At 49.1% G+C, this 25,842-nt stretch overlaps 1 protein-coding gene across 2 annotated transcripts in view; it reads right to left on the reverse strand.

Moving 5' to 3' along the window:
- Nucleotides 1-25,842, reverse strand: part of GPR56 (G protein-coupled receptor 56) — an 81,519-nt gene that overhangs the window by 47,820 nt on the left and 7,857 nt on the right. For both annotated transcript variants that reach the window (XM_010861865.1, XM_010861866.1), the window contains 2 exons: nucleotides 8,650-8,825; nucleotides 3,321-3,444 (listed from right to left, as the gene is read on the reverse strand). In XM_010861865.1, the coding sequence (XP_010860167.1) occupies nucleotides 3,321-3,332 (12 nt within the window). In that variant the 5' untranslated portion in view covers nucleotides 3,333-3,444; nucleotides 8,650-8,825. The remainder of the gene's footprint in view (nucleotides 1-3,320; nucleotides 3,445-8,649; nucleotides 8,826-25,842) is intronic.

Consider the following 25,842-nt stretch of genomic DNA (forward strand, 5'->3'; position numbering starts at 1 on the left):
GGACCATTCGTGCCCACCCCCACCTCCCCTGCCCAGTGCTACCCGCCTGGCCCCTGCATCACCCTTGCAGCCTTGCCTGAGGCCAGCAGTTCTTCTGGCCCCACTTCCACAGGTGGCTTGTTTCCCTGCCCACCCCCACCCCAGTGCCATAGTATTGAGAATTAAACCACCATTTTTTCCAAGAAGCCATCCAGGCCGTTGTTGATTCATTTGGCAAAGTCCAGGAGCCACTGCGGACTCGGCCCCAGGTGAGGCCCTGAGCCACATAAATACGCCTTGAGCACCTTTCCTCACCTCCCCCTGCCACCGCCACCCCAACACAGGGTTCCCATGGGTTCCCCTCCTCTGAGGCCTATCCCCCAGGGTCAGAGTCATTTCTTTCCTTGTCTGTGAACCCTGCCAGACGACCACACCCCAGCACAGGGCCTGGTGCAGAGAAATTCTGGGTGACTGGTAGGTGAAGGAGCAAATATGGGGAGAAGCAGTGGATGATGGATGGACAGACAGATGGACAGGTGGACAGACTCAGCTACATATTTAGTGAGTGCTTATTGAGGGCCTACTGCGTACCAGACACTGTTCTAGGCACGAGGGACACAGCAGCAAACAAAATATAAAAATCTCTGCCTGGACTTCCCTGGTGGTCCAGTGGTTGGGAGTCCACCTACCTGTGCAGGAGAAATGGGATTTACCCCTGCTCTGGGAAGATTCCGCATGCCAGCGGGCAACTAACCCATGCATCACCACTACTGAAGCCCCTGCCCTAGAACCTGTACTCCACAAGAGAAGCCACTGCAGTGAGAACCCCATGCACTGCAACTAGAGAGTAAAGCCTTGCTCACTGCAACTGGAGAATACCCACGCGCAGCAACGAGGACCCAGCACAGCCAAAAAACCTCTGCCTTCCTAGAGCTGAGAGAGACAGATAATAAATTGATTAGGAAATTAATATGAAATATTTTCAGTGATAAGAACTATGGAGCAAAATAAAGCAAGGGAGGCAGGGAAGGATGGAGGAGGGAGCGTTGGTTTTGATTTTCTCCAAGAGTATGACACGACACAGGCTGAATGTGGTGAGGGAGGTGGACTTTGCGATGTCTGGAGCAAGAGCATTCTGGGGGCAGGAACAGCATGTGCAAAGGCCCTGGGGTGAGTGGCCGCTTGATACATTTGAGGAATAAGGAGGAGCTGGGCATTGCTGAATAAAGGGGTCGAAGTAGAGATGAGCCCAGGGAGATGAAGGAAGGATGGATGGACAGACGGGAACAGGGGAGGGATGCGGGTCTGGTGAGGTGTGGGAGAGATCCAACTCCCTGAGGGAGGGTCTGCCTCTTGGCCACAGCTCAGCCCCTTTCTGGAGGCTAGCCCATACCCCACTGCAGTTTGTGGTCCCCAGATCACCTTCCTGTCTTCACCCCAGGGAAATTTCTAACTGCTGATACGACTGCTGCTCTGCCCATGAGCTTGGGTGGCTGCTCTGCTCAGCAGCAAGATGTGCCCACAGTTGAGCACAGATGGGGGCACCAGGAGAGCAGTGGGGTGTCAGGGAGAAATAGGCCTGCAGGAAGACAGCCTGACCCCTAAAACCACGGAGTTTCCCTGGGGTTCTGAGAGCGGCACCCGTGGCCCCAGAGATGCCACCCACCCCGATAAGGACACCGGGGGAGTCCCTGTGATTTCCTGTATACCTGCTGGTGACTCCCCCACTCCTGAACCAGCATTCCAACCTCCACACTGCCCCATTGTGCCCTCAGGGCCCTGGCTGGTGATGTCATCTGCAGGCTCTTCAGGTGAACAGGAGGGGCTGGAGCCGTCATTCGTCATTCGCTGGATGCACCTGGGGGAGGTTGCCTAACACCTGTGCCTTGGGCCATCTATGGAATGAAAGCACAGGCCTTGGCCCTGCTTCTCTTCCAGCGGCAAAAGGAGGAGGAGAAGGGACGGATGGGAAAGTGCCCTGTCAGAGCAGGTGTCTGAGAAGAACTTGTGGGGCTGGGGGCTGGGTCTCTAGGAGCCCCCATCCAGGACCTGCAGATTATCCCCTCAACTCCCCGCTACACCTGCTTTTTCATGTTTTACAGATACAGGTGGGGTTGGGTGGGGGGATTGTTAAGTAACACATCTGAGGTCATACCCAGACAGTCTGACTCAGGACTGGGGCCCTTTATCTGACCCTAGGTGAACCCCGCCTCCCTCTGCTCAACCCTACCCCCACTAAGAGGTCTCAGGAAATGCAGACACCTTCATTGTTGGGGTAAGGGGGACGTGTGAAGGGGTGTAAAGGGTCCCCAGCTGTGACATCTCACACTCTAGCAGGGCCTCGGGCTCAGTCCAAGCTCCCTCTGAGAGCTAGTGCTACCCACTGTCAGGGAGTGAGCTCCCCATCCCCAGGGGAAACCAAGGAGTGCTAAGCTGAAGTGTTGCAGAAAAGACACTTGCCACATCTGTGAGGAGGACTCAATGGTCTTTTTTTTTTGGCCATGCCATGTGGCATCTTAGTTCCCCAGCCAGGGATCAAACCTGTGTCACCTATAATGGAAGCAGAGAGTTCTTAACCACTGAACTGTGAGTGAATTCTCCTCAATGATCTCTAAAATAATTTTCTAATCACAGGTTAATTCACATGGGTCATTTTTTACTAATGCACTTATCCATTCACTAAACTGATACTTGCAGAATGACTCCTAGGTGCCAGGACCTTCCTTATGTTTTCAAAAGCAAACAGCCCACAGCTCTCAACAAACCCACAGCTCTCACTGTGCTGGGATGGGCAGGCAGCAGCGCTGTGATTGGGCGTGGGGCTCTAGAGCAGACTGCCTGGATGGGACATCCCAGCTCCTCTTGCCAGTCAGTTTGCCTCCTGTACCCTTGGTTTGCTTATCTGCAAAATTAGAGTGATATCAGTATCAATCTATGAGAATTAAATGAGAAAATGCTAAGTGCTTCCAACAGTGGCTGGCATGTGGTAAGGGCTCAGTCAGTGTTTGCCATACCCACACGCAGAGGGGAAATGAAATTATGGACCTTATAAAGACTGTATAGTCCCTGGGGTCGCAAAGAGTCAGACAAGACTGACTTTCAGTTTCAAAGCCCGTTATGGTTTTTGCTGCTGTCTCTGAATTGAACAGAATTGGCCTCTTCCTCCTTTTTGGCCACATTTGGAAGAAAGTGACCTCCCCGGCCAGATGTGGGTGTACAAACCACATCTCCCTGCTCTGATGGGCAGAGAGAGAGCCAAGTGAATTACCCTGCTTCGCACGAGAAGTTCATTCCCCACCTTCTGCATCCTTGGACACATGTGTTCTAGGCTCTGTCTGTACCTGCTCCTTCATCTGCACCCAGTCTGAGGGTCAGGAGAAGCTGGTTCCAGTCCTGGGTCTGCCGCTCACTGGCTCTGTGAGGCTGAACAGGCCAGGGCCCTCCTCTGAGCCTCAGCGTTCCCATCTGTGAAATGGACATAATAAGATGACCCATGCTACAGTGTTTTCAAATGAATCACAGGAGGAGACTTAGGGCAGCGAACCACTCTGAAACCACTCTGCCAACCAAAAGACTCATTTCACCATCCCAACAACTGTCGAGGGTCTGTCCCCAAGTGTCTGAGACCAGGGTGACCCAGAGAGAGAACTTTACTCATAGCCTACTGTGTTGGTGGTGTCAGGCCACATCCCTGGCATTCCGTGGCCCTGCAGAGGCTGTCCTTTTGTGGTCCCGGGGTCCTCTGTCGAGTTGACTGAGTTCTAGGACAACTGAGTCACATTTTCTGCTGGGTCCCCCCCATGTCTCCTTGAAGTCAGCACTCCCCGGGTAGCAACCAAACACAGGAAATGGGTTACAAACCAGCTGTTGAGACTGTGGGGGCAGGAGCTGTGGGCCTAGAACAGGGCAGCTCTTGCCGGGGCTATGTCTGGGAAAGCTTGAAGAATCTCTCATAGTCCCAGTGTGGCCCTGACCTGCCCGCGGGTCCCTTATTGGGACCAAGTGTCCCTCACCTCTCCTGATCTCCCATCCCGTGTCTGCCCAGACAAACCCCACCCTCTGCCCTTATAGCCTGATTCAAATGTCCCCTCTTCCAAATAGTCAGTCCTCTTGGAGTTATCCCATTCTTCCCTAGGGGAATTCAGCCTCTGAACCTCTGTTGGAAAGGGGGGCATCTCAACCCTACTCCGCTTGAGTTCTTGTGGATGTACTAATAATAAGATTGACACAAGACAGATTAACAGGAGAAAAAGAAACAAATTTTAATTCGTGAGCAGGGAGGTCTCAGAACCAGGACCCAAGGGGCTTCCCTTGTCCAGGAGTTAGGACTGTGTGCTTCCACTGCAAGGGGCGCAGGTTCGATCTCTGGTTGGGAACTAAGATCCCACAAGCTATGCAGTGCAGCCAAGAAAGAAAGAAAGAAAAAATGGAACCCAAGAAGTGGCCAAAGCTGGCAGGTTTTATACTTTTTAGACAGAGAAACAATACATTTGTGAGGAATTAACAGGACAAAGAAACTTATCACTTAATTAGTGAAGAATCTAAACAAAGTTTGGGGGGCTCCCCTGGTGGCTCTGTGGTAAAGAATCCACCTCCCTACGCAGGAGACACGGGTTCCATCCCTGATCCAGAAAGATATCACAAGTTGTGGAGTGACTAAGCCCATGTGCCACGACTATTGAGCCTGTGCTCTAGAGCCCGCAAACTGCAACTGCTGAAGCCCATGCACCCTAAAGCCTGTTCTCTGTAACAAGAGAAGTCACCTCAATGAGAAGCCTTTGCACCGCAGCTAGAGAGTAGCCCCCACCCACCACAACTAGAGAAAGCCCACACAGGAACGAAGACCCAGCACAGCCAGAAATAATCAAGAGTGTGGACTCGGGGCTGTAAATTAGGAAAGAAGTAACAAGGTTTGTTTATGCAGCTTCTCGGCCCAAATTTCCTGTCTCTGGCGATAAGGGTGTCCTTCCTCCTCCATCCACAGGAAGGGCACCTTTCACATCAGAGAATTGTTTCCTGCTTTTCAAGGAGACAGAGGAGGATCAGAGCTTCCTTCTTGCATCAGCTGATCCTTGAATAACTTCAATTCAAAATAATCAATACACCAATATGGCCTACTGGGAGCAGCCTGCCGTGAGTCCCACCATCTCAAAAGTCCTCAGCACTTTACCTACAAGGATACTACCATCCAACTCTCCTGAGCATCTCTGTGCCAGGCCCTTTCCTTTATAAAGCTTTAAAGTGTATGTTAGTCCCTTAGTCATGTCCGACTTTTTGCAATCCCATGGACTAGCCCATCAGGCTCCTCTGTCCATGGGATTCTCTAGGCAAGAATACTGGAATGGGTAGCCATTCCCTTCTCCAGGAGATCTTCCCAACCCAAGTATCAAACCTGGGTCTCCTGAATTACAGGCAGTTTCTTTACTATCTGAGCTACCAGGGAAGCCTAAACTCTGCATGGACAGATTCATTTAATCCCCATAACAGTCCTATTGAAAGATCAAAAGTGAAAGTTGCTCAGTCATGTCTGACTTTGCGACCCCATGGACTATACTGTCCATGGAATTCTCCAGGCCAGAATACTGGAATGGGTAGCCTTTCCCTTCTCCAGGGGATCTTCCAACCCATGGATTGAACCCAGGTCTCCTGCACTGCAGGCAGATTCTATACCAGCTGAGCCACCAGGGAAGCTATGGAGGGATGCTCCATGGGATGCTCCATAGGAAACAATGCAATGGAGGGATGCTATTATTATAGGTGAGGAGATGGAGCCCCAAAGAAATTGAGTCACCTACCGCAGAACACATCGCCCATGAGTGCCGGAGTTAGCATTTGAACCCATATCTGTGTTAGACCATAATTTGTCTCTTTTATGCAGCTTCTCAGTAAATGTATTTCATTCATTCATTCAACAAACATTTTTACAAGGGCCCACTAAATGCCAGACCTCACCCTTGAGCTCTGGGAACATGAGACAGACATCACCTCTGCCCTCATGGAATTTATAGCCAGATGGGGTGAAGGATTAAAAAAAGATTCAGTGAAGTAATTCATGAATCAAGTAATTCAATAAATATGAAGAAAAATAATTCTATATAATGTAAGGGCAATGCAGAAGGCAAAAAAAGGAAAAAAAACAGACACGTAAGGGCAGAGATGACATGCAACAGGGAACCTGCTTTTAGCCAGGTAAGCGCGGAAGGATTCTTGGAGAAGGTGACATTTGTAATAAAGTCCTGGTGGGTGAGGAAGAGCCAGTCTGGGAAAGAATGAGCCTGGGGCACAGAGTACCAGGCAGAAGGGACCGCTTGTGCACACAGGCTCAGAGTGGGAGAAGAACTCAGAGCGTTGGGGAAACAGGCAGCTAGTAAATGTGTCTGGAGCACAGAGGCAAGAGAGATGAGGCCAGAAAGGAGGGCCGTGGAGACAGGGAGGGAGGTGCAATCTTGATCCCAGAGCAGGAGGAAGCCATGGGTGGACTCAGGCAAGGGGTGAGGGCATCCATTTACATTTTAAGGAGAGTAGCTGAAGACCTAGTCTCTGCCCTGACTAGGTCAAGGCTGTTGATCAAGGCTGGGTCAAGGATCAAGGGTCCTGTGGGGTCAAGCAAGAACTGTGCAGAAGTTCACCAGGGCAGAGGGCAGGGCAACCTCCCTTCCCATCCAGGAGGGAGACACTGAGGCTGGTCCATCCACAGTAGCTAGTTCCCCCAGAGCTGGAAGGCTGGCATCTGTTCATCTGTCAGGTAGTCACCTGTCTATCCATCAGGCAGTCTCTCTGTCTATCTGCCCAACAGCCCTCTGCAGTTTTGGGTCCCGGGCTGGCCTCCCCTGCCCCTCACCAACAGCGAGCAGCTAAACAGTAACACTTGGCTCTCTGTGTATTGTTCAGACATAAACAGTGATATTTTCTTTTTTCCTTCTGTCTTTCTTTTTTGCCACACTGCATTGCATGCAGAATTTTAGTTCCCTGACCAGGAATCAAACCTGTGGCCCCTGAAGTGGAAGTTCAGAGTCTTAACCACTGAATTGCCAGGAAAGTCCCAAACACTGAAATTTTTATTTGTATCAACATCTAAGACAAGAGTGAAATGACAAAGACATGTTGGAACTTTTCTTGTTCATCAGTGACATGAGTGATTTCTTTTTTTTAACTGAATTGGATCACAGTCCTCAAAGCCTGGAATTCTTGCTGACTCAGATAAGCTTCTGAATATACTGCTGAATGGGAGAACAGTTTTCTGTTGTCTTGTGCCTTTCACGACCTAACAGCCACAGACGTGACACACGGCATTGAATGTGCTCTATCGCTATTTTCTCCACCACTTCCTTAAGTCTAGCGAGACGACCAAGAAAGCGAGCGATCAAGGCCTGATCTGTATTGCAGCATGTGCAGACTTCTATGGTATAGATACTCCCAACATGGACCATATCAAAGTATTGGACTGACCAAAAAGTTCGTCCGAGTGTTTTTCCATAAGATGTATCATGCCTTGAACGTGGAATCGGAGGAAAGCTGTGCCACGGCTCACTATTTATTCTACAGCATTTCTATGGTATCGGTGCGATGGATGTAAAAACCCACAAGCACATAGATGACTCGTTTGCTAAAGCTGCCGTGACTAAGTACCGCAGGCTGAACAGCTGAGATGACAGAAACGGGTTGTCTCACAGTTCTGAAAGGTGGGAGTCCAAGATCACGGTATCCACAGGGCTGGTCCCTTCTGCTGGCTGTGAGAAAGGGCCCGTTCTAAACCTTTCTCCTCGCTTCTGGTGGTTCAATGGCTATCTTTGGCATTTCTTGGTCTGTCGAAGCATCACCCTGATTTCTGCCTTCATCTTTTTATGACATTCTCTGTGTGTGTCTGCATCCAAATGTCTCCCTTTTATAGAAACACCAGTCATATTGGGTTAGGGCCCACCCTAACGAACTCATATTAACTTGTTTCCCTCCCTAAAGATTCCCATCTATAAATAAGGTCACATTCTGAAGTACTGAAGGTGAGGAATCCCACATATGAATCGAGGGGAAGGATACAATTCAGCCTATAACCATAGATAATAGCAAAATGTGGCATAATAATTAGAAAGTAGTGTATTTTGAGCATTTATTACCATTTTGGTTATAGTTTAATTGTAAGTTTATGTGATTTAATGCTTAACAAGGACTGTTTCATAACCAACAGCTGGCTCTTGCAGGCCAGTATGAACAGGCTCCAACACATCGGAGGCCCTTGCCTCCCTCAGCCCTGTCCCAAGTCCCCGACTGACCTCCCTGCAGGCTCAGATGAGGGACAGGTTAGAAAATCTGGGGGTAAGTCCTGAACATCTCTGAGGAACCCTGAGAGCCCAGTCTCTTCTTACCAGGAAAGGGTCCTGAGGGAAGGATGTGCCAGTGACAAGCTGTGGTCACAGGGCTTCCCAACCCAGCCAGCCAAGAGCTGGAAACAGTCCAAGTGCTCAGCGCCAGGAAGCGCAGCCCAGCTTGCCCCACTAGGGTGACCAACCATCTCTATTTGCCCCAGACTGTCCCCACTTTCCGCCCTGGATATTCTGGGTTCCAGGAAATGCCTGAGTATTGGGCAAACCAGGACAGTTGGCCATCCCCACCTTAAGGTCAACCTCCCCAAAACTGCTTATAAATACCAAATTCAGTGAAAATGGGGCTTACCTAGCGGTCCAGTGGTGGAGAGTCTGCTAATGCAGGGGACACAGGTTTGATCCCTGGTCCAGGAGGATCCCCCATGCCATGCGGCAGCTGGACCCATTCATCACAACTACTGAGCTTGCACCCTAGAGCCCGCGAGCCACAACAAGAGAGGCCCACCACGACAGGAAAACCGTGCACTGCAAGTAGAAGAAAGAAAGATGGTGAGGTCGCTCAGTCGTGTCCAACTCTTTGTGACCACATGGACGGTAGCCTACCAGACTCCTCCGTCCACGGAATTTTCCAGGCAAGAGTACTGGAGTGGGTTGCCATTCCCTTCTCCAGGGGATCATCCCGACCCAGGGATCAAACCCAGGTCTCCGGCATTGCAGGCAGACGCTTTACCGTCTGAGCCGCCAGGGAAGCCCATGCACCACAACCAGAGAGTAGCCAAGTGCAGCAACAAAAGTGTGGCCAAAAATAAATAATAAAATAAATTCAGTGAAAATAAGCAGAAAACAAACGTGGCATCTCTACCCATCCCGAGGACCTGTTTGTCTGCTCTGAGGTGAGGCTGGTACCCAGAGTCTACTCAGAAATGCTCTGCAAAGCCGGTGGTGTCAAATCTGTGCCTCTGGGTCCAGCTTCCAATAGCAGAGATGTGGGAAAAGGAGACCCAACCCTGAGGGGTGGGTAAGTGTGGGACCCTGGAGCCCATTCCATCCCAGCTCTATCACACACTTGCTGGGCGACCTTGGGAAGTGACCTGACAGCTCTGTGCCTCAGTGTCTCCATCTGTAAATTGTTCCTACCACCTTGGGCGGTTGTGCAGCCTCAGTGAGATTGATCACAGAAAGCATAGTGCCTGGCATGCAGCTGGCACTTAAACAATGCTGTATGTATGGCAGTTGCTCAGTCGTGTCCGACTCTTTGCAGTCCCATGGACTGTAGTCCACCAGGCTCCTCTGTCCATGGGATTTTCCAGGCAAAAATACTGGAGTGGGTTGCCATTCCTTTCTCCAGGGAATATTCCCAACCCAGGGATCGAACCCTGGTCTTCTGCATTGCAGGTGGATTCTTTACAGTCTGAGCCACCAGGGAAGCCCGAAACAATGCTACCAGGAAGTAAAGCCAGTTGGAAGGATTGTGGTTATTTCTTTCCATTTTAGAATTGTTTCCATTATGGCTGTTCTAAAATTGTTTTGCACAACACAATCAAAGTAAAACAAAAACCGGAGCTATCTATGTACCTGGGTGGATATAAATAGAGCCTGAAACCAAATGTTACACTGTGGTGAGGGGGTATGATGAAGGGCTGCTCCCCGGACACCGCGGCTGGCCCCAAAGCGTGCCGTTCCAGGAGGTGTATCTTTAGAACAGCTGACAGGAGATGCAGCTGGCTGGTTGTTCTCTGAGGTTATGCTAACCCATGCCAGGACTAAAAACCTGAGCAGACTGAGGAAATCGGAGGCGGGCAGGCGCAGCTCCTGAGTCAGAGAGGGTGTCTGTTGTTGCTGGGGAAGTCCAGCACCGGCACATCTCAGGCCCACCTCCACAGCTGACACGGGTTCCATTCCCCTCAGCACTCACTGAGCCTTGCAGAGATTGGCCGTGGCAGCTTGGGGAGCCGCCTTGGCCCCCAAGGCAGGAAAGTCTGCCCCCCATCCCCTCCCTATTCATAGAAGGGGCAGCTATCTCTTCTCCCAATCTTCTTTCTCCCTCGTCTCTGAGTTCCTGTCCTAATATTAGATTTGCTAGTGCAGGGTGGGGCAGGGGGTAGGAGAAAGGGCAGTTCAGGTACAGAATGTAAGGAGATGCTCACTGCCAGGAGCCCAGGACTCTGCAAGGCAGGCTCTCTTATTATCTCATCTCAAAACCAAAACAAAACAAAAAGCACAAGCCACAGACAGCACAAGGTGAATCACCCTGGAAAGCAGCAGGGTCAAGCCTGAACCTAGGCTTGTCAGGCTCCAGTGTCCACTGGCTTAACCACTGAGCCATTCTCTCCGATCCCTCCACCCCAACCCCAAACCTTCCCTGGCACGTGGACACCTGCCTGCACCTCAGGCGTGGCAGAAACAAGCCCAAGCTGAGTTTGCAGGCTGGAGCTGGGGGCCCGACTCTTTCCAGACCCACCCGGTGACCCTTGACCAAGTCCCTTCATTTCTCTGTGTCTCGGCTGCACTGTCTGCGGAAGCTGATGGAGCAGGAGGTACAAACTGCAGTGGCCACCAAGGGCCGGGCAGGCAAAGCTGATGAGAGCAGGAGGGAGAGGAGAACGGGTGGGGGGTGAACTGGAGAGTAAGGGCCAACTTGGGGAGTGCTGCCCAGCTCCAACCAAATGTCACTCGAAAGAGTTTGGGCCCCAGGTGGCCTGATCCCTCAGTTCTTTTGAGAAAAGCTAGAACTTTTAGTTCGGACTTTGCCTTCCAGTCCAGAGGGTGCAGGTTCGATCCCTGGTCAGGGAGATAAGATTCACATGCCTCACAGGCAAAACACCAAAATATAAAAAAACAGAAGCAGCACTGTAGCAAATTCAATAGACTTTAAAACTAGTCCACATTTTAAAAAATTATTTAAAAAAAAAAAAAAGGTTGAGATTGATTTCAAATGGATTTAAAGCCCTTTGAGAGTCAAAGCCTATATACAGGGCCAGATACCACCATGGGCCTCTCACTGACAGCATTTAGACCTCATGTCAGAGCCTTGGGGTGTTCCCCGATGTCCGTGCCCCTTCAGTGGAATGGAACCTCACACTTTTAGCAGGGCTCACAGCTCTCCAGAATAAGGACATTACTTCCAAGTTTCCCTGGCAGTTAAATGCGGCCACGTGACCGAGTACACTCATCTGCCCCCACCGGGAGATCACAAAGGCTAACACTGATATGGGCCACGTGCAGTTGTCAACACTTTGCTACGTTAACCCCTTCATGCTCACAGCAGCCCCACTGCTGCTGCTGCTAAGTCACTTCAGTCGTGTCCGACTCTGTGTGACCCCATAGACGGCAGCCCACCAGGCTCCCCTGTCCCTGGGATTCTCCAGGCAAGAACAAAGTGGGTTGCCATTTCCTTCTCCAATGCATGAAAGTGAAAAGTGAAAGTGAAGTCGCTCAGTCGTGTCCGACCCTCAGCGACCCCATGGACTACAGCCTACCAGGCTCCTCCATCCATGGGATTTTCCAGGCAAGTGTACTGGAGTGGGGTGCCATTGCCTTCTCCACAGCAGCCCCACAGCAGATACTATTTTATCCACTTTTTTCAGGTGAGGAAACTGAGGTGCAGACGCCCAAGTGCACACAACCCAAGAGGAACAAAGCCAGGATTCTCCCCAGACAAGCAGCCTTGCTCTCTCTGTGGGTCTTGTCTCCCTAGAAAAGTGTAGGCATGGCAGTGGCAGGGATGGGGTTCAAGACAAGGGCACATGTCCTCTAGCTCCCAGCACAGAGTCTGGCCTGGCTGAGGAGTCCCGTCTCCACAGATGGGAGCAGAAGAGTGCAGTGGACAAGAGTCCACTTGGAGCCCCCAAGATAAGAGGTCACTTTCGGATAAGCCTCCCGTGTCTCAGTGTCCTCATCTCTAAAATGGGCACATCAGGAGCTTATGACTGGTGGGAACAAAGGTACCTGCAAAGCGCTGAGCCCAAGGTCCTGCAGAGTCCGAGGGCAGCAAGGATCCAGGACTGTTCTAGTCCAGCCAAGCCCCCAGGGAACCAGAGAGAGTTTGGGGCTTGAGGGGCCTGCAGGGGGTAGGGGCGTCTCAGCCCACCTGTGCCAGGGCAGCCACCAGGCAGGGGTCAGAAAATGTGTATCTTTGCTCCTTTCTCCAGCACCCCAACCTGACCCCCAAATCTGCAGGGCTCCCCGGGGGCCCCAAGGAACTCCTGATTGGCGAGAGGACCAGACTGGCCGAGGGCAAGCCTGGGGAGGCTGGCCCACCCAGGACCCCACCCCACTTGAGAGGCCCCTCGTTGCCAGCCCTGCCTTGCCCTCATTTGCCATCTGCCTGGCCCCTGGGGTTCTGGTCCCCCCAGCTGCTAGGTTTGCTCATGTGATGCCCCAGCTGCTGTGAGTCAGAATACAGAGTCACAGGGCCACCCCAGGGTCAGGGTTGGGGGTGCTGACCCTACAGTTCAAGAGGAGGAGGAGGCACTAGGGTTTGGGACTAGGGGGGGCCACATTTCTCCCATCCCCCAACCTGCACCCCCAAAATCCCACTGCCTCTTCCGTGTTCTCTCTCAGAGCCCTGCCATGTAGAGAAGCCCACCAGCACCCCACCACCCACCATCCACACACAGCTCTTGCTGAGGATGAAGTGACCCGGGGCTTGGTTCGGCTGGATTGCCATCCATGTATCTCCCTTCATGGCTGTCTCTGCCCTGCCTCTCCCGTCTCTGTCATGCTGGACCTGGCTAGGAAGGCCAACCACACTGCACACAGACGCGGCTGTTGTGGCAGTCTGAACAGAGTATCGCAGAAAAGAGTGAGTTTATTAAGAACAAAGAGCAAAGATAATGTGGACACTGCGAGCACAGTGGGCCAACGTACCGACAAAGCAGGGAGAGTTGCTGGACAGTGTTAGAACAGCAGGCCGGCTCGAGGGAGAGTCAAGGCTTTTCGTGGGTTAGTGCCCAATTGTTATATCCTCAAGAGAAAGAAAATTCCTGCTGGAAGGGTGGCATTAGACGACTGGTTAGGGCACTATAGGCTGAGCACAAGGGTGGGCATTTTTGCCTAGTTTGGGGTCAGGGAGCTGGCCTGTAAGGACCAGGGGCTTTCAGCAATGGCGACAAAGGGGCTTCCCAGGCGGTGCTAATGGTAAAGAACTCACTTGCCAATGCAGGAAACACGAGAGATGCAGGTTCGATCCCTGGGTTGGGAAGATCCCCTGGAGAGGGAAATGGCAACCCACTCCAGTATTCTTGCCTGGGAAATCCCATGGACAGAGGAGCCTGGCAGGCTATAGTCCATAGGGTCGCAAAGAGTCGGACAAGACTGAAGCAACTGAGCGTACACCCACATACAAAGGGAGTCAGTTCCGGAGGTGACCTTGGTTCTACTTCTACAGCCTTGGGGCAGGACTCCACACCGGCCACAGCCCTGCCCGCTGTTTCACCTGCCCTTCCGGGTGGCCACCTCCCCCTCTGCCCCAGCCCTGCATTCCCTCAATGGCCCCACTCAGCCAGCTTCTCTCCAGGCTGAAGTGGCCTTCAAGACTAGACTCCTCCCGTGGCAGCTGTGTGGCCTCTGGCCAATCACTGCTCTCTCTGGGCTCCTCCCCATCCAGACTCAAGGCCTCCTGCTGCACATTCTGAATTATTTGATTTTGGATAATGCCTCTGCTTGTCAAATCGCTTCAGTCATGTCTGACTCTTTGTGACCCTATGGACTATAGCCCTCCAGGCCCTTCAGTCCATGGGATTCTCCAGGCAAGAATGCTGGAGTGGGTTGCCATTTCCTCCTACAGGCGATCTTCCTGACCCAGGGATTGAACCTGCGTCTCCTGTGACTCCTGCATTGCAGACGGATTCTTTACTACTGAGCCACTGGGCAAGCCCTGGATAATGCCCAACATTAGTCATTTATTTTCAAGCCTCTCCTACCAAGTGACTTCACGTCAGCTAAGGGGGAGGATGGTGTTTTCTTCCTGAGAGTCTTGGGTATCAGGTTACCATTTCTCACTGGCTTGGCCTTTCCCCAGGAGTTATAGGGTACATAGGGATAAGGATCTGAACGGTGGAGGCCCCAGAAGGTCAAAGTCTGTGCCCATCAGAAGTAGAGAATGAAACCCGTGCTGGCCAAACACCCAGGGGCTGCACCTGCTGCTCTGCAAACACGCCACGGCGCAGCAGGCCTGAGGCCAGGCTCCCGCGGGCACATAGCCAGGGCCACCCTACCCCAGCCGTGCTGAGCCTCTACCAGAGCAAAAGGGGCTGCTACGGGCCAGGAATATACCACAGTCACCCGTGGGGTGGGCCACAGGATGTCACAGAAACAGCCTGGACCTGGAGACATGCAGACCAGGGGTCCTGCCCCCCCACCATCACTGACTCACACTGACTTTGGGCACTGCCTTTTCAACTCTGAGCCTCTGTGGGCCTAATCCTACCAACAATACGGTAAATGAAGTGCCCAGCCCAGGATCCAGCCTAGAGTTACAGCAGAAAACCGCACCATAACAGGAAGAGGGGAAAAAAAGATAAACTGAATTTTCTTTTTTCCAGTGCTTACGGAAGTCAATAAAAAATGTCCAAGGTTAATAAATCAAAAAATAGCAGTATAAGCATGCTATTTATTCCCCTGGAGGTAACCACGACATAAATTAAAACTGCTAAGTGGTGGACTCTGAGGAGGGGGTTGGCAGGAAATCCGGCCTTCTGATAAGTACTATTTACCAGTTCATGTTTTAAAATATCTATCTCTTAAAAGTATTTGTCAAAAAGGGACTCAGCCCTTCCAGTGTTGTTTTGGGAGGTCATAACTCTTTAACAGGTGGCTCAGTGGTAAAGAATCCCCATGCCAATGCAGGAGATGCAGGAGACCTGGGTTCAATCCCTGGATGGGGAAGATCTCCTGGAGGAGAAAATGGCTATTCGCTCCAGTTTTCTTGCCTGAAGAATCCCGTGGACAGAGGACCCTGGCAAGCTACAGTCCACAGGGATCACAAAGAATTGCACACGACTGAGTGACTGAGCACACACACACACACACACACACACACACAACTCTTAACAAAAGTATTTGGGGCCTATGAAGCCAAAATAATGTCAAATGCTCAAGTTATGGATTCAGGTTGCTAAGATTCAAATCCTTGCTTTGCAACTGGCTAGCTGTGCCACTTTGGGCAAGTTATTTAACCACTCTGTACCTCAGTTTCTTCATCTATTGAATAGGAGTAATAATAACTCCATGCTGCTGGCATATAATTGTGAGTCTTTATTATTATTAAAGTAGGCAGAGAGCCAAAGAATTGGTGCTTTTGAACTGTGGTGCTGGAAAAAACTCTTGAGAGTTTTCTCAAGAGTTTTCTTGGACAGCAAGAAGATCAAACCAGTCAATCTTAAAAGAAATCAATCCTGAATACTCATTGGAAGGACTGATGCTGAAGTGAAGTTCCAATACTTTGGCCACCTGATGCGAAGAGCTGACTTATTAGAAAAAACCCTAAAGCTGGGAAAGATTGAAGGCAGAAGGAGATGACAGAGGATGAGATGGTTAGATGGCATCACTGACTTGATGGACATGAGTCTGAGCAAACTCCAGGGATTGGTGATGAACAAGGAAGCCTGGTGTGCTGCAGTCCACGGGGTCACAAAGAGTCGGACGTGACTTAACAAATGAACAACAACATCTATGATTCATAAATGTAATTGGTTTATAAAAATAGGGTTATTATGCTACACATAGTTTTTTGTAACTTGCTTTCTTTTGTCTTGCCAAGATATAATGGACATTATTCCAGACCGGTACCTGAAGTTCTATTTCATTCTTTCTAACTGATGCAAGAATTCTATTGCATACAATATAAAATGTATTTAGCCATAACCTCCTCTTGAAGGAAATTTAGGCAGTTTCCAAGTTTTAGTATAATATGCTTGGCAGCAACGAACATATATTTTGGGCACATGTGTGGCTATTTCTGAAGAATAGATTCCTAAGAGGGGAATCGCTGGGTCAGAGTTTGTGCAGTTAACATTTTTATAGATGCTGCTAAATTGCCCTCCTTAAAAAGTAGTACCAATTTAGATTTCCAGAACTCTGTGAAAGTGTCCGTTTTCCCATACTCTTACCACTTTTTTATGCCAGTCTGGAGGGGGCTGATGCCCCTGGGTTTTGGGGAAGAGGGTTTGTTTGTTTAATTTTATTTATTTTTATTTATTTTTTGGCTGTACTGGTTCTTCATTGCTGTGAGCAGGCTTTCTCTAGTTGCGGAGCACAGGCTCTAAGGCATGTGGGCTTCAGTGGTTGTGGCATTTGGCTTAGTTGCTCTGTGGCATCAGAATCTTCCTGGGCCAGGGATTGAACTCGTGTCTCCTGCATTGGCAAGGGATTCTTAACCACTGAACTACCAGGGAAGTCCTGATGCCATTGTTTTCATATGCCTATCTGTAATTGTGAAGGAGTCTGAACATCTTTTCATAACTTTACTTTTCATTTTTATTTCTTCTTGTGTGAAGCAAATGCATACATCCTTCACCCATTTTTAATGGGGCTTTTTGCCACTAATTTATTTTCTTACTAGTTTACAGGACACCTTTTCATGCTAAAAGTTTTAATTCTTTAATACATATGAGGCAATATTTTCCAGTGGTCTACTGCATGCCTTTTAGCTAAATTCTCAGTATCTTTGGTCACAGGATGTTTTACATTATTAGACAGTCAAACATGGGGCTTCCCTGGTTGCTCAGCCGTAAAGAATCTGCCTGCAATGCAGGTGACTCAGGAGATGTGGATTCGATTCCTGGGTTGGGAAGATCCCCCTGGAGAAAATGGCAACCCACTTCAGTATTCTTCCCTGGAAAATCCCAAGGACAGAGGATCCTGGTGGGCTGCAGTCCATAGGGTCACAAAGAGTCAGACGTGACTGAAGCCACTGAACACATAGTCAAACATAATGTTCTTTCATGAATTTTGACCCTCATGTCTTAGCTCCTACTGGCTGGACCTTATTAAAAACAGTCTTCTAGGGCTTCCCAGGGAGAAGGCAATGGCACCCCACTCCAGTACTCCTGCCTGGAAAATCCCATGGACGGAGGAGCCTGGTAGGCTGCAGTCCATGGGGTCGCTAAGAGTCGGACACGACTGAACGACTTCACTTTCACTTTTCACTTTCATGCATTGGAGGAGGAAACGGCAACCCACTCCAGTGTTCTCGCCTGGAGAATCCCAGGGACGGCAGAGCCTGGTGGGCTGCTGTCTATGGGGTCTCACAGAGTTGGACACGACTGAAGCGACTTAGCAGCAGCAGCAGCAGGGCTTCCCAGGTGGCTCAGTGAGTGGTAAAGAATCCACCTGCCAATGCAGAAGACGTGGGTTTGGTCCCTGATCTGGGAAGATCCCACATGCTGCAGAGCAACTAAGCCTGAAGCACCACAGCTAGAGAGTAGCCCCCGCTCACCACAACTTGAGAAAAGTCCATGCAGCAAGCAACAAAGACTCAGCACAGCCAAAAATGTAAAAAATTATAAAAGAATAATCTTCATATTTTATTTTAATACTTCTATAGTTTTTTAATAACATTTACTCCATTCATCTTTAATCTATCTGGAGTGTTTGTATGTGTGCATATGGTGTGAGGTAGGGATCTAATTTTATTTCCTTCTAAATGGAGAGCCAATTGTCCCAACAATCGCTTGTGATGTCCCTTTGCCAAATGTAACTCTCTGACTGTCTAAACACCCTTGTTGTGATCAGCATGTGGCAGAACTCTGTAAATGCTGATTTAGGGGAGCAACCAAAATAACAGCTCAGTGAGACCAGCATATTCTATCATGCAGCAAAAAGCACAGGTCTCAGAATTTAGAACTAGCAGTGAATACAAGCGGCTCCCAATATAAGTGAATACTTGTGGCTTTGGTTTTTATCGTTTTCAAACCGGCTTTAACTCCCTGCAGAAAATCTCCGCGTTTTAAGTATACAAGTCAATTACTTGACAGGCATGCCCACTTGTGTAGCAAACACCTCAATCAAGATACAGAGCATTTTCATCTTTCTAGAAACTTCCTGCGTGCTCCTTTGCAGTCAACCTCCCCGCCACTTCCACCCCAGGCAACCATGATGCTAAACTGTGTGTGTGTGTGTAGTACACTGATAACATTTTCAGAGAAATAAATAACCTGGCTGCACCGCGAGTCTGTTGGCTGAGGAAGAAGGCCAACTTCCCCTCCGGGAAAGGACTACCCTCTTGAGACTGACAAATACCTCCCTGGATTTGTTTGGTTAAGAAGGGGACAGGAGTTACCCAGGCTAGGTATCCCCAACTCAGGAAGGCAAGCTTGTTCTCACAGTTTTTTCCAAGTCCAGACATTAAATCTGCCAAATTTTTACTTAATATTTTAGATTGATGGATCTTTTTAAACTTAATTCAAATGATTGCTTTTAAAAGAAAATACAATATCCTGTGTTAAATGACCAGGATCACATGTCATAATTAACGAAAAGCTATCCATTAGACTAATATTAAAAACTAATCTCCCTTGGGACTTTCCTGGTGGTCCAGTTAAGAATTCTCCTGCCAGTGCAAGGGACACGGGTTTGATCCCTAGTCTGGGAAGCCATGAGGCAACTGAATCTTGTGCTCTAGAACATGCGAGCTACAACTACTGATCCCACACACCACAACTACTAAAGCCCTCATGCCCAGAGCCTGCGATCCACAAGAGGAGCCACTGCTGAGAGAAGCCCATGTACCGCAAGGAAGAGGAGCCCCCATTCACCACGACTAGAGAAAGCCCATGTGAGCAACAGAGACCCAGTGCAGCCAAAAACAAATATAAAAAATAAATTAGTTTCCCTGTGCCATCTAAAATTCCATCCCGATTGCCTCTTATGGAGAGAGCTGCAGACAGAGGATAGGTAAGTGAGCTGCAGAGGAAGAATCCAGATCTTGAGGATGGAGGCTGGTGGTTTGGAGGGCAGGAGAGTGGCTGGCGGGGTGGGGGGGTGGGGGGGGACAAGCCAGCCTCAGCGTGTTTCAGGACCTAAGGGTTCCTTTTGCACTGAAACAGTGGAATTGCTTTAGGAAAAGAACTGAGTCCACATACCCACTTCCTGCAAGCCTGTGACAGCTTCTTAGCTCACAGGTTCTGAGACCTTCCATCCATAAAAGGAAACATGTATCTTAGGGACCACTCAAGGAGAAAAGGCAATGGCACCCCACTCCAGTACTCTTGCCTGGAAAATCCCATGGGCGGAGGAGCCTGGTAGGCTGCAGTCCATGGGGTAGCTAAGAGTTGGACACGACTGAGCGACTTCATTTTCACTTTTCACTTTTCACTTTCATGCATTAGAGAAGGAAATGGCAACCCACTCCAGTGTTCTTGCCTGGAGAATCCCAGGGACAGGGGAGTCTGGTGGGCTGCTGTCTATGGGATCGCATAGAGTCGGACACAACTGAAGTGACTTAGCAGCAGCAAGGAGAAAATACCTTTGGAATCAGACAGACTGGGATCCATTTGTACTTATTAATAGTTACGTGTCCTTGGAGAAGAGAATCATCTTTCAGAGCCTCAATTTTCCCACCTGTAAAATGGGCATAATTATAGTACCTTATTCAGGTGCACTAGTGGTAAAGAACCCACCCGCCAATGCAGAAGATATGAGACACGGGTTCAATCCCTGAGCCAGGAAGATCCCCTGGAGGAAGGCACAGCAACCCACTTCAGTATTCTTGCCTAAAGAATCCTAAAGACAGAGGAGCCTGGCAGGCTATAGTCCATGGGGTTGCAAAGAGTCAGACACTACTGAACGACTAACACCTTCATATTGTAAGGACCGAATCTGGTGGGATTTGCAAAGCACACCGCTTGGCACAGAGCAGGCTCTCTATGAATGAGAAGCAGTTATTCTATATTCCCCCCAAGGATCTTGGAGGATGCAAACCACTGAGATCATCAGCCTTTGTCTGAGTGATGAAGTGGTTAATGAAATCAGTCCTTCCTGAAAGAAGCGGCTCTGGGAGTCACCAGTTTTATTAATGAATTGCTCGCTAAAGTTCTTCCTGTTTTGCTGACAGGCGCAATTAACTGCCTGCAGGCTGGTGGCCCTAACTAAATGATAACCAATTTGGGGGTTGGCCTGGAGGCAGGATATGGGTGTGTGGGAGCCCAGGCCTCAGGAGTGGGGGTTGTAGCACCTGCTTCAAAATCACCAGAGCCAAGGCCTCTTCCCAGGTCTGGCTCCCTCTGGGCATGGAGGCCTGGGGCCTGCAAGGGCTGGGGAGCTGCCTCTAGCCCCTGAGGCCCGGCAGCAGGGGATGTCTGTGAGTGGGAATTACTTTTTGCACTGACAGCTGCATCAGGCCCCGAGTGATTATCTCAGGGAATCCTCCCAGCCCTGTCACGTTGGTGTTGCCACTCTCCTCCGGCACAGATGAGGAGCCCTGAGGCTCAGAGAGGTCAGACAGTAGGCGGGCAGGGCGCTCAGCGCAGCCTTTCCCCTGTGGTGGGGCCAGGTGGAGGCCCTCGAGTCCGCACACTAGCAGGGACAGTCACACTTTCGCCTGATGGTCGGTCACGTGGGGCCTTGGAGACTTATCGGTGCTGCCTGTGGTCCCATTTCACTGATGGGAGACTGAGACCCAGAGAGGGACAGAGACCGGCTTGAACCAGAGTCAGAAGCCAGAGCCTAGATGTCCTGCCCCAGCTCAGGGAAGACAAGACTGAGTAGGGCCCTGTGCCTGCCTGGGGCCCCCCAGCCAGAGAGCTGCTGTGAATTCTCACCCCTCAGTTGTCCGTCCCTTCCCCCACCCCCCAACCCCGACCGTGGGAAGCTACTTACCCAAGTTAGTGTCTGGGTAACACCTTTCTAAGTGCTATAAGTGGTAGATGCAGCTGGTTTGAGGCTGCAAGTTCTCAAGCTTCTGGGTTCCTGGAAGGTGCTCTCATGACCCACTGCACATCCTCCCAGCCCGCTTGGATCCCTGAATCACCTCAGCAATTGCAACCCCCCAAAATCTCACAGAACAAACCATGGAGCTTGGTCAGAACACCCTTCGCTGGTCAGATGGAACTGGAGGCAGAGGGATGACCGGCCTTTCCTCCTGGTTCACCAATGGGGAAACCAAAGCCCAGAGAGGGAACAGGCCAGGCCACAGCCACACAGCCAGTCCGAGGGAGCAGAGGTGTGGCTGGGACCCTGAGTGGCCCTCTCCAGGTTAAGGAGGTGGTGGCCTGCTGGGCTGCTTTGTGGAATCCCTGCCCGCTCTGGGCCTTGGTTTCTCACCTCTAAACTGAAGAGTGGCAAGAGATTAAAAAAGCAAATGCAACAGTAATGTTGTGTTTATTATTACAGTGACCTGGAGAGGTGCGTGAGACCTCATCCCATTTTAAAAAGATTTTATCGACCTTCTTACGTTGCAGGCACTCTCTCAAGGGCATTGCAATTATTGGCTAGTTAATTCTCCTATCAACTCTATAAGCTGGTTACTATTATGCCCATCCCATATTGCAGATCTGTCGCCTCAGGCCAGGAGAGGTTAGGTAGCTTCCCGGGTTGCATAACTCATATGGGAGGGAGCTGCGACTTCTGCCCCGTCAGCAGTGTCATCGGGCACAGCGCTGCGCTCATTTCACCAACCGTCCACCGAGGAGGCGGCAGGAGGTCCTTACAGTGGCAGTCTGGGGACAAGTGGACAGAGGTGAGGTCACTGAGAGATGTGCCAGGAATTGAGGAGTCAGGCTCCACTTTCCTGTCTCCGTTCATCTGACCTTTTGCTGAGTTCTGCTGGCTGTATCTGACTCACTTCTGCTCACTCTGTCTCAGAGGATGCCAGGACCCTGGCAACGGTACACTACAGTGCAGACAAGCGGTAGGCTGGATGTGTGCAGACACTGGCATCATTAAAAAGAGCAGATTTTCTTTGATGCGACCCAACACAAAACGTCCCCTCAGACCCTCCAACACAGTAGATCTAAAACTGATCTTGAGATTTTTGTTTTCAGCAATGACAGACTTCCTTTTACCTCTGAACACAGTTTAAAATGTTGAGTTAAAAAAAAAATTTTATTTGAAGCGCTAGAAAGGTCGTGGGGAAGCAGCAGGCTAAATCTGAGGAGAAAATATCACCCCAGAGAGGTAAACAACACGACAGAAACACCAAAGCCACTTCCGTACGAAGGGTATTGACAGATGCCACCCACTTGGGCTTCAGTCTGGGGACTTCGGAGCGAGCAGGACAGAAGTCAAGGCCAAAGACCAGTCCAGGGAGGGGAGATGTAAAGCAGGCCCTTCCCACGTAGGTTGGGACCCCCTCCTCGAGAAAACGGTAAACCAGAACTGAATCATGCCCCTCCGCTTGGCTCCAGAAAGCAATTTGGGATTGAGAAGAGCAGAAGCCCACTCAGAGGCCCACTCTGAGCACGAGAGCTGTAGACTGGTGTGCATGCACTTCATCACCCCGGGTACAGCAGACAGGGGCAGACCGGGGGGCCTCAAGCTGTGAACTCATCTGACATTTTTCCATCTGTAAGTGTCCCAACTGCCTATCAGAGACAAATACAAGAAGGGGAAGGTGGTTGAGAAGGGATGGAGTGGGAGGTTGGGTTAGCAGATGTAAGTTATTAAATATAGAATGGAAAAACAACAAGGCCCTACTGTGTAGTGCAGAGAACTGTATTCAAGACCCTATGATAAACCATAATGGAGCAGGATTTTTAAAAAGGACATATACATATGTATAACCGGATCACTTTGCTGTGCAGCAGAAATTAACACAACGCTGTAAGTCAACTATGATAGGGCCCGCATGGGGCCTCACCGATGAGACGGTTCATCATGTCAACCTCGCAAACAAAGAATAAAATCACAGTGATCCGCTTGACTGACCAAACTGCCTGAATGGCATGCTGTTTTCTCGCTGGTGCCTGTCTTCTCAAAGCTGCGAGATCACCAGATTCCAGACCTCCGGCTCCGTGACCATCCCTTCAGAGAGTTTTTCGTTGTTGGCTATAAGAAGGACCCACCCGATCAGAAAGGGAGGACGCTTGGTCTCCTTAAGAGCCAGTCACCCTCTCTTTTCCCTCTAATAAATTTCCCTTTTCTTGCCTGACTGCCCAGCTCGCTGTCTTTTTCTCTGAGCTCACCTTACAAACTAAATTTTTTAAAAATATTAATAATTTAAAAAAGAAATAAATACAAAGCTGGAGGGGAACACATCCATTCCTTGGGGGAAGTCCCACAATAATTTTTCGAAGCCAACAGCATAACCAGGTCAAAAATGACAAACTACACAAAGACGAGGGGGAGTGTAAGTCAGAATCAGCAGGAACAGATCCATGGTTACTGCAGATATTTTAATGATCAGATAAAGAGGATTAAACAACTACTCTTACTATATTCTACAAAAATGAACAACAAGCTGAAAATAGCTTCAGGGAATAGTAAACTATAGAAAGTGGCATAACACATTTTTTAAAGAGCCAAAGGAAACTTCTAGAAACTTGAAGATGGATCAGAAGAAATCATTGAGGATGTACTCCATAAAGACAAAAAGATGGAGGATACTGATAAGATGGTAAGAAACACGGAGGATATAGTGAGAGAAAAATCTAATGTATATTTCATCAGAATCCCAAGGAGAGAGGAGAAAATATTTCAAGAGATGGTGGTTGAATATCTTGAGTATCTTTTCAGAATTGATGCAAGGTACAAGTGGCCCAGCCACAGATACAAGTGGCCCAGAAAATCTCAAACAGAACAAATACAAAAAATTGATATTTAATAGAAATAGAAAAGTAAGGAGAAAATGTTAAAACCTAGCCAGAGAGAAAAGACCGTTTACTTTCAAAGCAATGGTGATTAGACTTACAAATCATTCTCAACAGCAATGATGGAAACCATAGAAAAGTGGAATGAATGAAATCCCTAATGTAATGAAGCAGATTAAGTGCCAACCTAGACTCTATACTCAGCTAAAATATCTTTCAAGAATGAAGGCCAAATAAAGACATTTTCTTTCAAACAAAAACTGAGAGTTCATCACCAGCAAACCCTCACTAAAGAAAAATTTAAAACATGTACTTGAGGCAGAAGGAAAATTATCTAGATGGGAGGGTAGAGGGTATAAAAAAAGAATAGGGACTAAAGAAAGTGGCTAAAAGAATACCGACAAAGGACATCCCTGGTGGTCCAGCTCCCCTGGTGGAGGGGCTGGCTGCCAATGCTAGGGTCATGGGTTCGACTCCTGGTCCAGGAAGATCCCACATGCTGCAGGGCAACTAAGCCCATGCAGCACAACTCATGTGCCCTAGAGCCTGTGCTCCGCAACAGGAGAAGCCGCTGCAGTGAGAACCCCGCACACCACGCCTGGAGAGTAGCCCCGACTCGCCTCACCAGGGAAAGCCCACACAGCTACAAAGACCCAGCGCTGCCAAAATAAATGAATAAAATACGGACGAATGCATAAAACGTCGTATGGAATAGTAATCATAAAGTGTAATGGAATTTAAAATGAAAATACCAAACAATCTAAAATGAATTGGGAGTGGGAAACAAATAGTATCAGAATGCTATAGTATTAATGGTGTATTCAGGCGCATGATAAAGGTTTGATTAATTTCAGGCTTTAATAAATTAAGTGTTCATGTTACAATATCTAGGGTAAATACTAAAACAAGGATCAGGACACTGTTCCATGGATCAGATCCAGCTTGCTTTTGGTATGGCCTGCCAGATAAGAAGAGAGAAGGAAATGGCAACCCACTCCAGTGTTCTTGCCTGGAGAATCCCAGGGCCAGGGGAGCTCAGTGGGCTGCCGTCTATGGGGTCGCACAGAGTCGGACACGACTGAAGCGACTTAGCAGCAGCAGCAGCCAGATAAGAATGGTTTCCACATATGAAAAGGGCTATAAAAATCCAATCAGAGAAGAATCTATGACAGACTATCAGTGGCACGAAAAGCCTAAAATATTTACTATCAGGCTTTTTACAGAAAAAAGTTACCAGCTCCTGCACTAAAGGAATAGAAAAAGAGTATATCATTTCAAACTTATCAACAGAGTAAGTGATATGAGTTAAATGATAAAACATATACAGACAATTCTTTCAAGGCCAGAAAGAAAAGAAAAAAATAGGATGAGTAAGATAAGAAACACAAAATAAGATAGTAGATTTAATTCTAAATGTTTACAGTAGATGTACATTACATTTACCTATACACAGTCATTAATTATAAATGGACTAAATGCTCCAGTAGATAATCACGATGATGTGATCACTGACCTAGAGCCAGACATCCTGGAATGTGAAGTCCAGTGGGCCTTAGAAAGCATCACTACGAATAAAGCTAGTGGAGGTGATGGAATTCCAGTTGAGCTCTTTCAAATCTTGAAAGATGAGGCTGTGAAAGTGCTTCACTCAATATGCCAAAAAATTTGGAAAACTCAGCAGTGGCCACAGGACTGGAAAAGGCCAGTTTTCATTCCAATCCCTAAGAAAGGCAATGCCAAAGAATGCTCAAACTACCGCACAATTGCACTCATCTCACATGCTAGTAAAGTAATGC

This window comes from Bison bison, unplaced genomic scaffold (assembly GCF_000754665.1).
Source record: "Bison bison bison isolate TAMUID 2011002044 unplaced genomic scaffold, Bison_UMD1.0 scf7180017864473, whole genome shotgun sequence".
Classification (NCBI taxonomy): domain Eukaryota; kingdom Metazoa; phylum Chordata; class Mammalia; order Artiodactyla; family Bovidae; genus Bison; species Bison bison.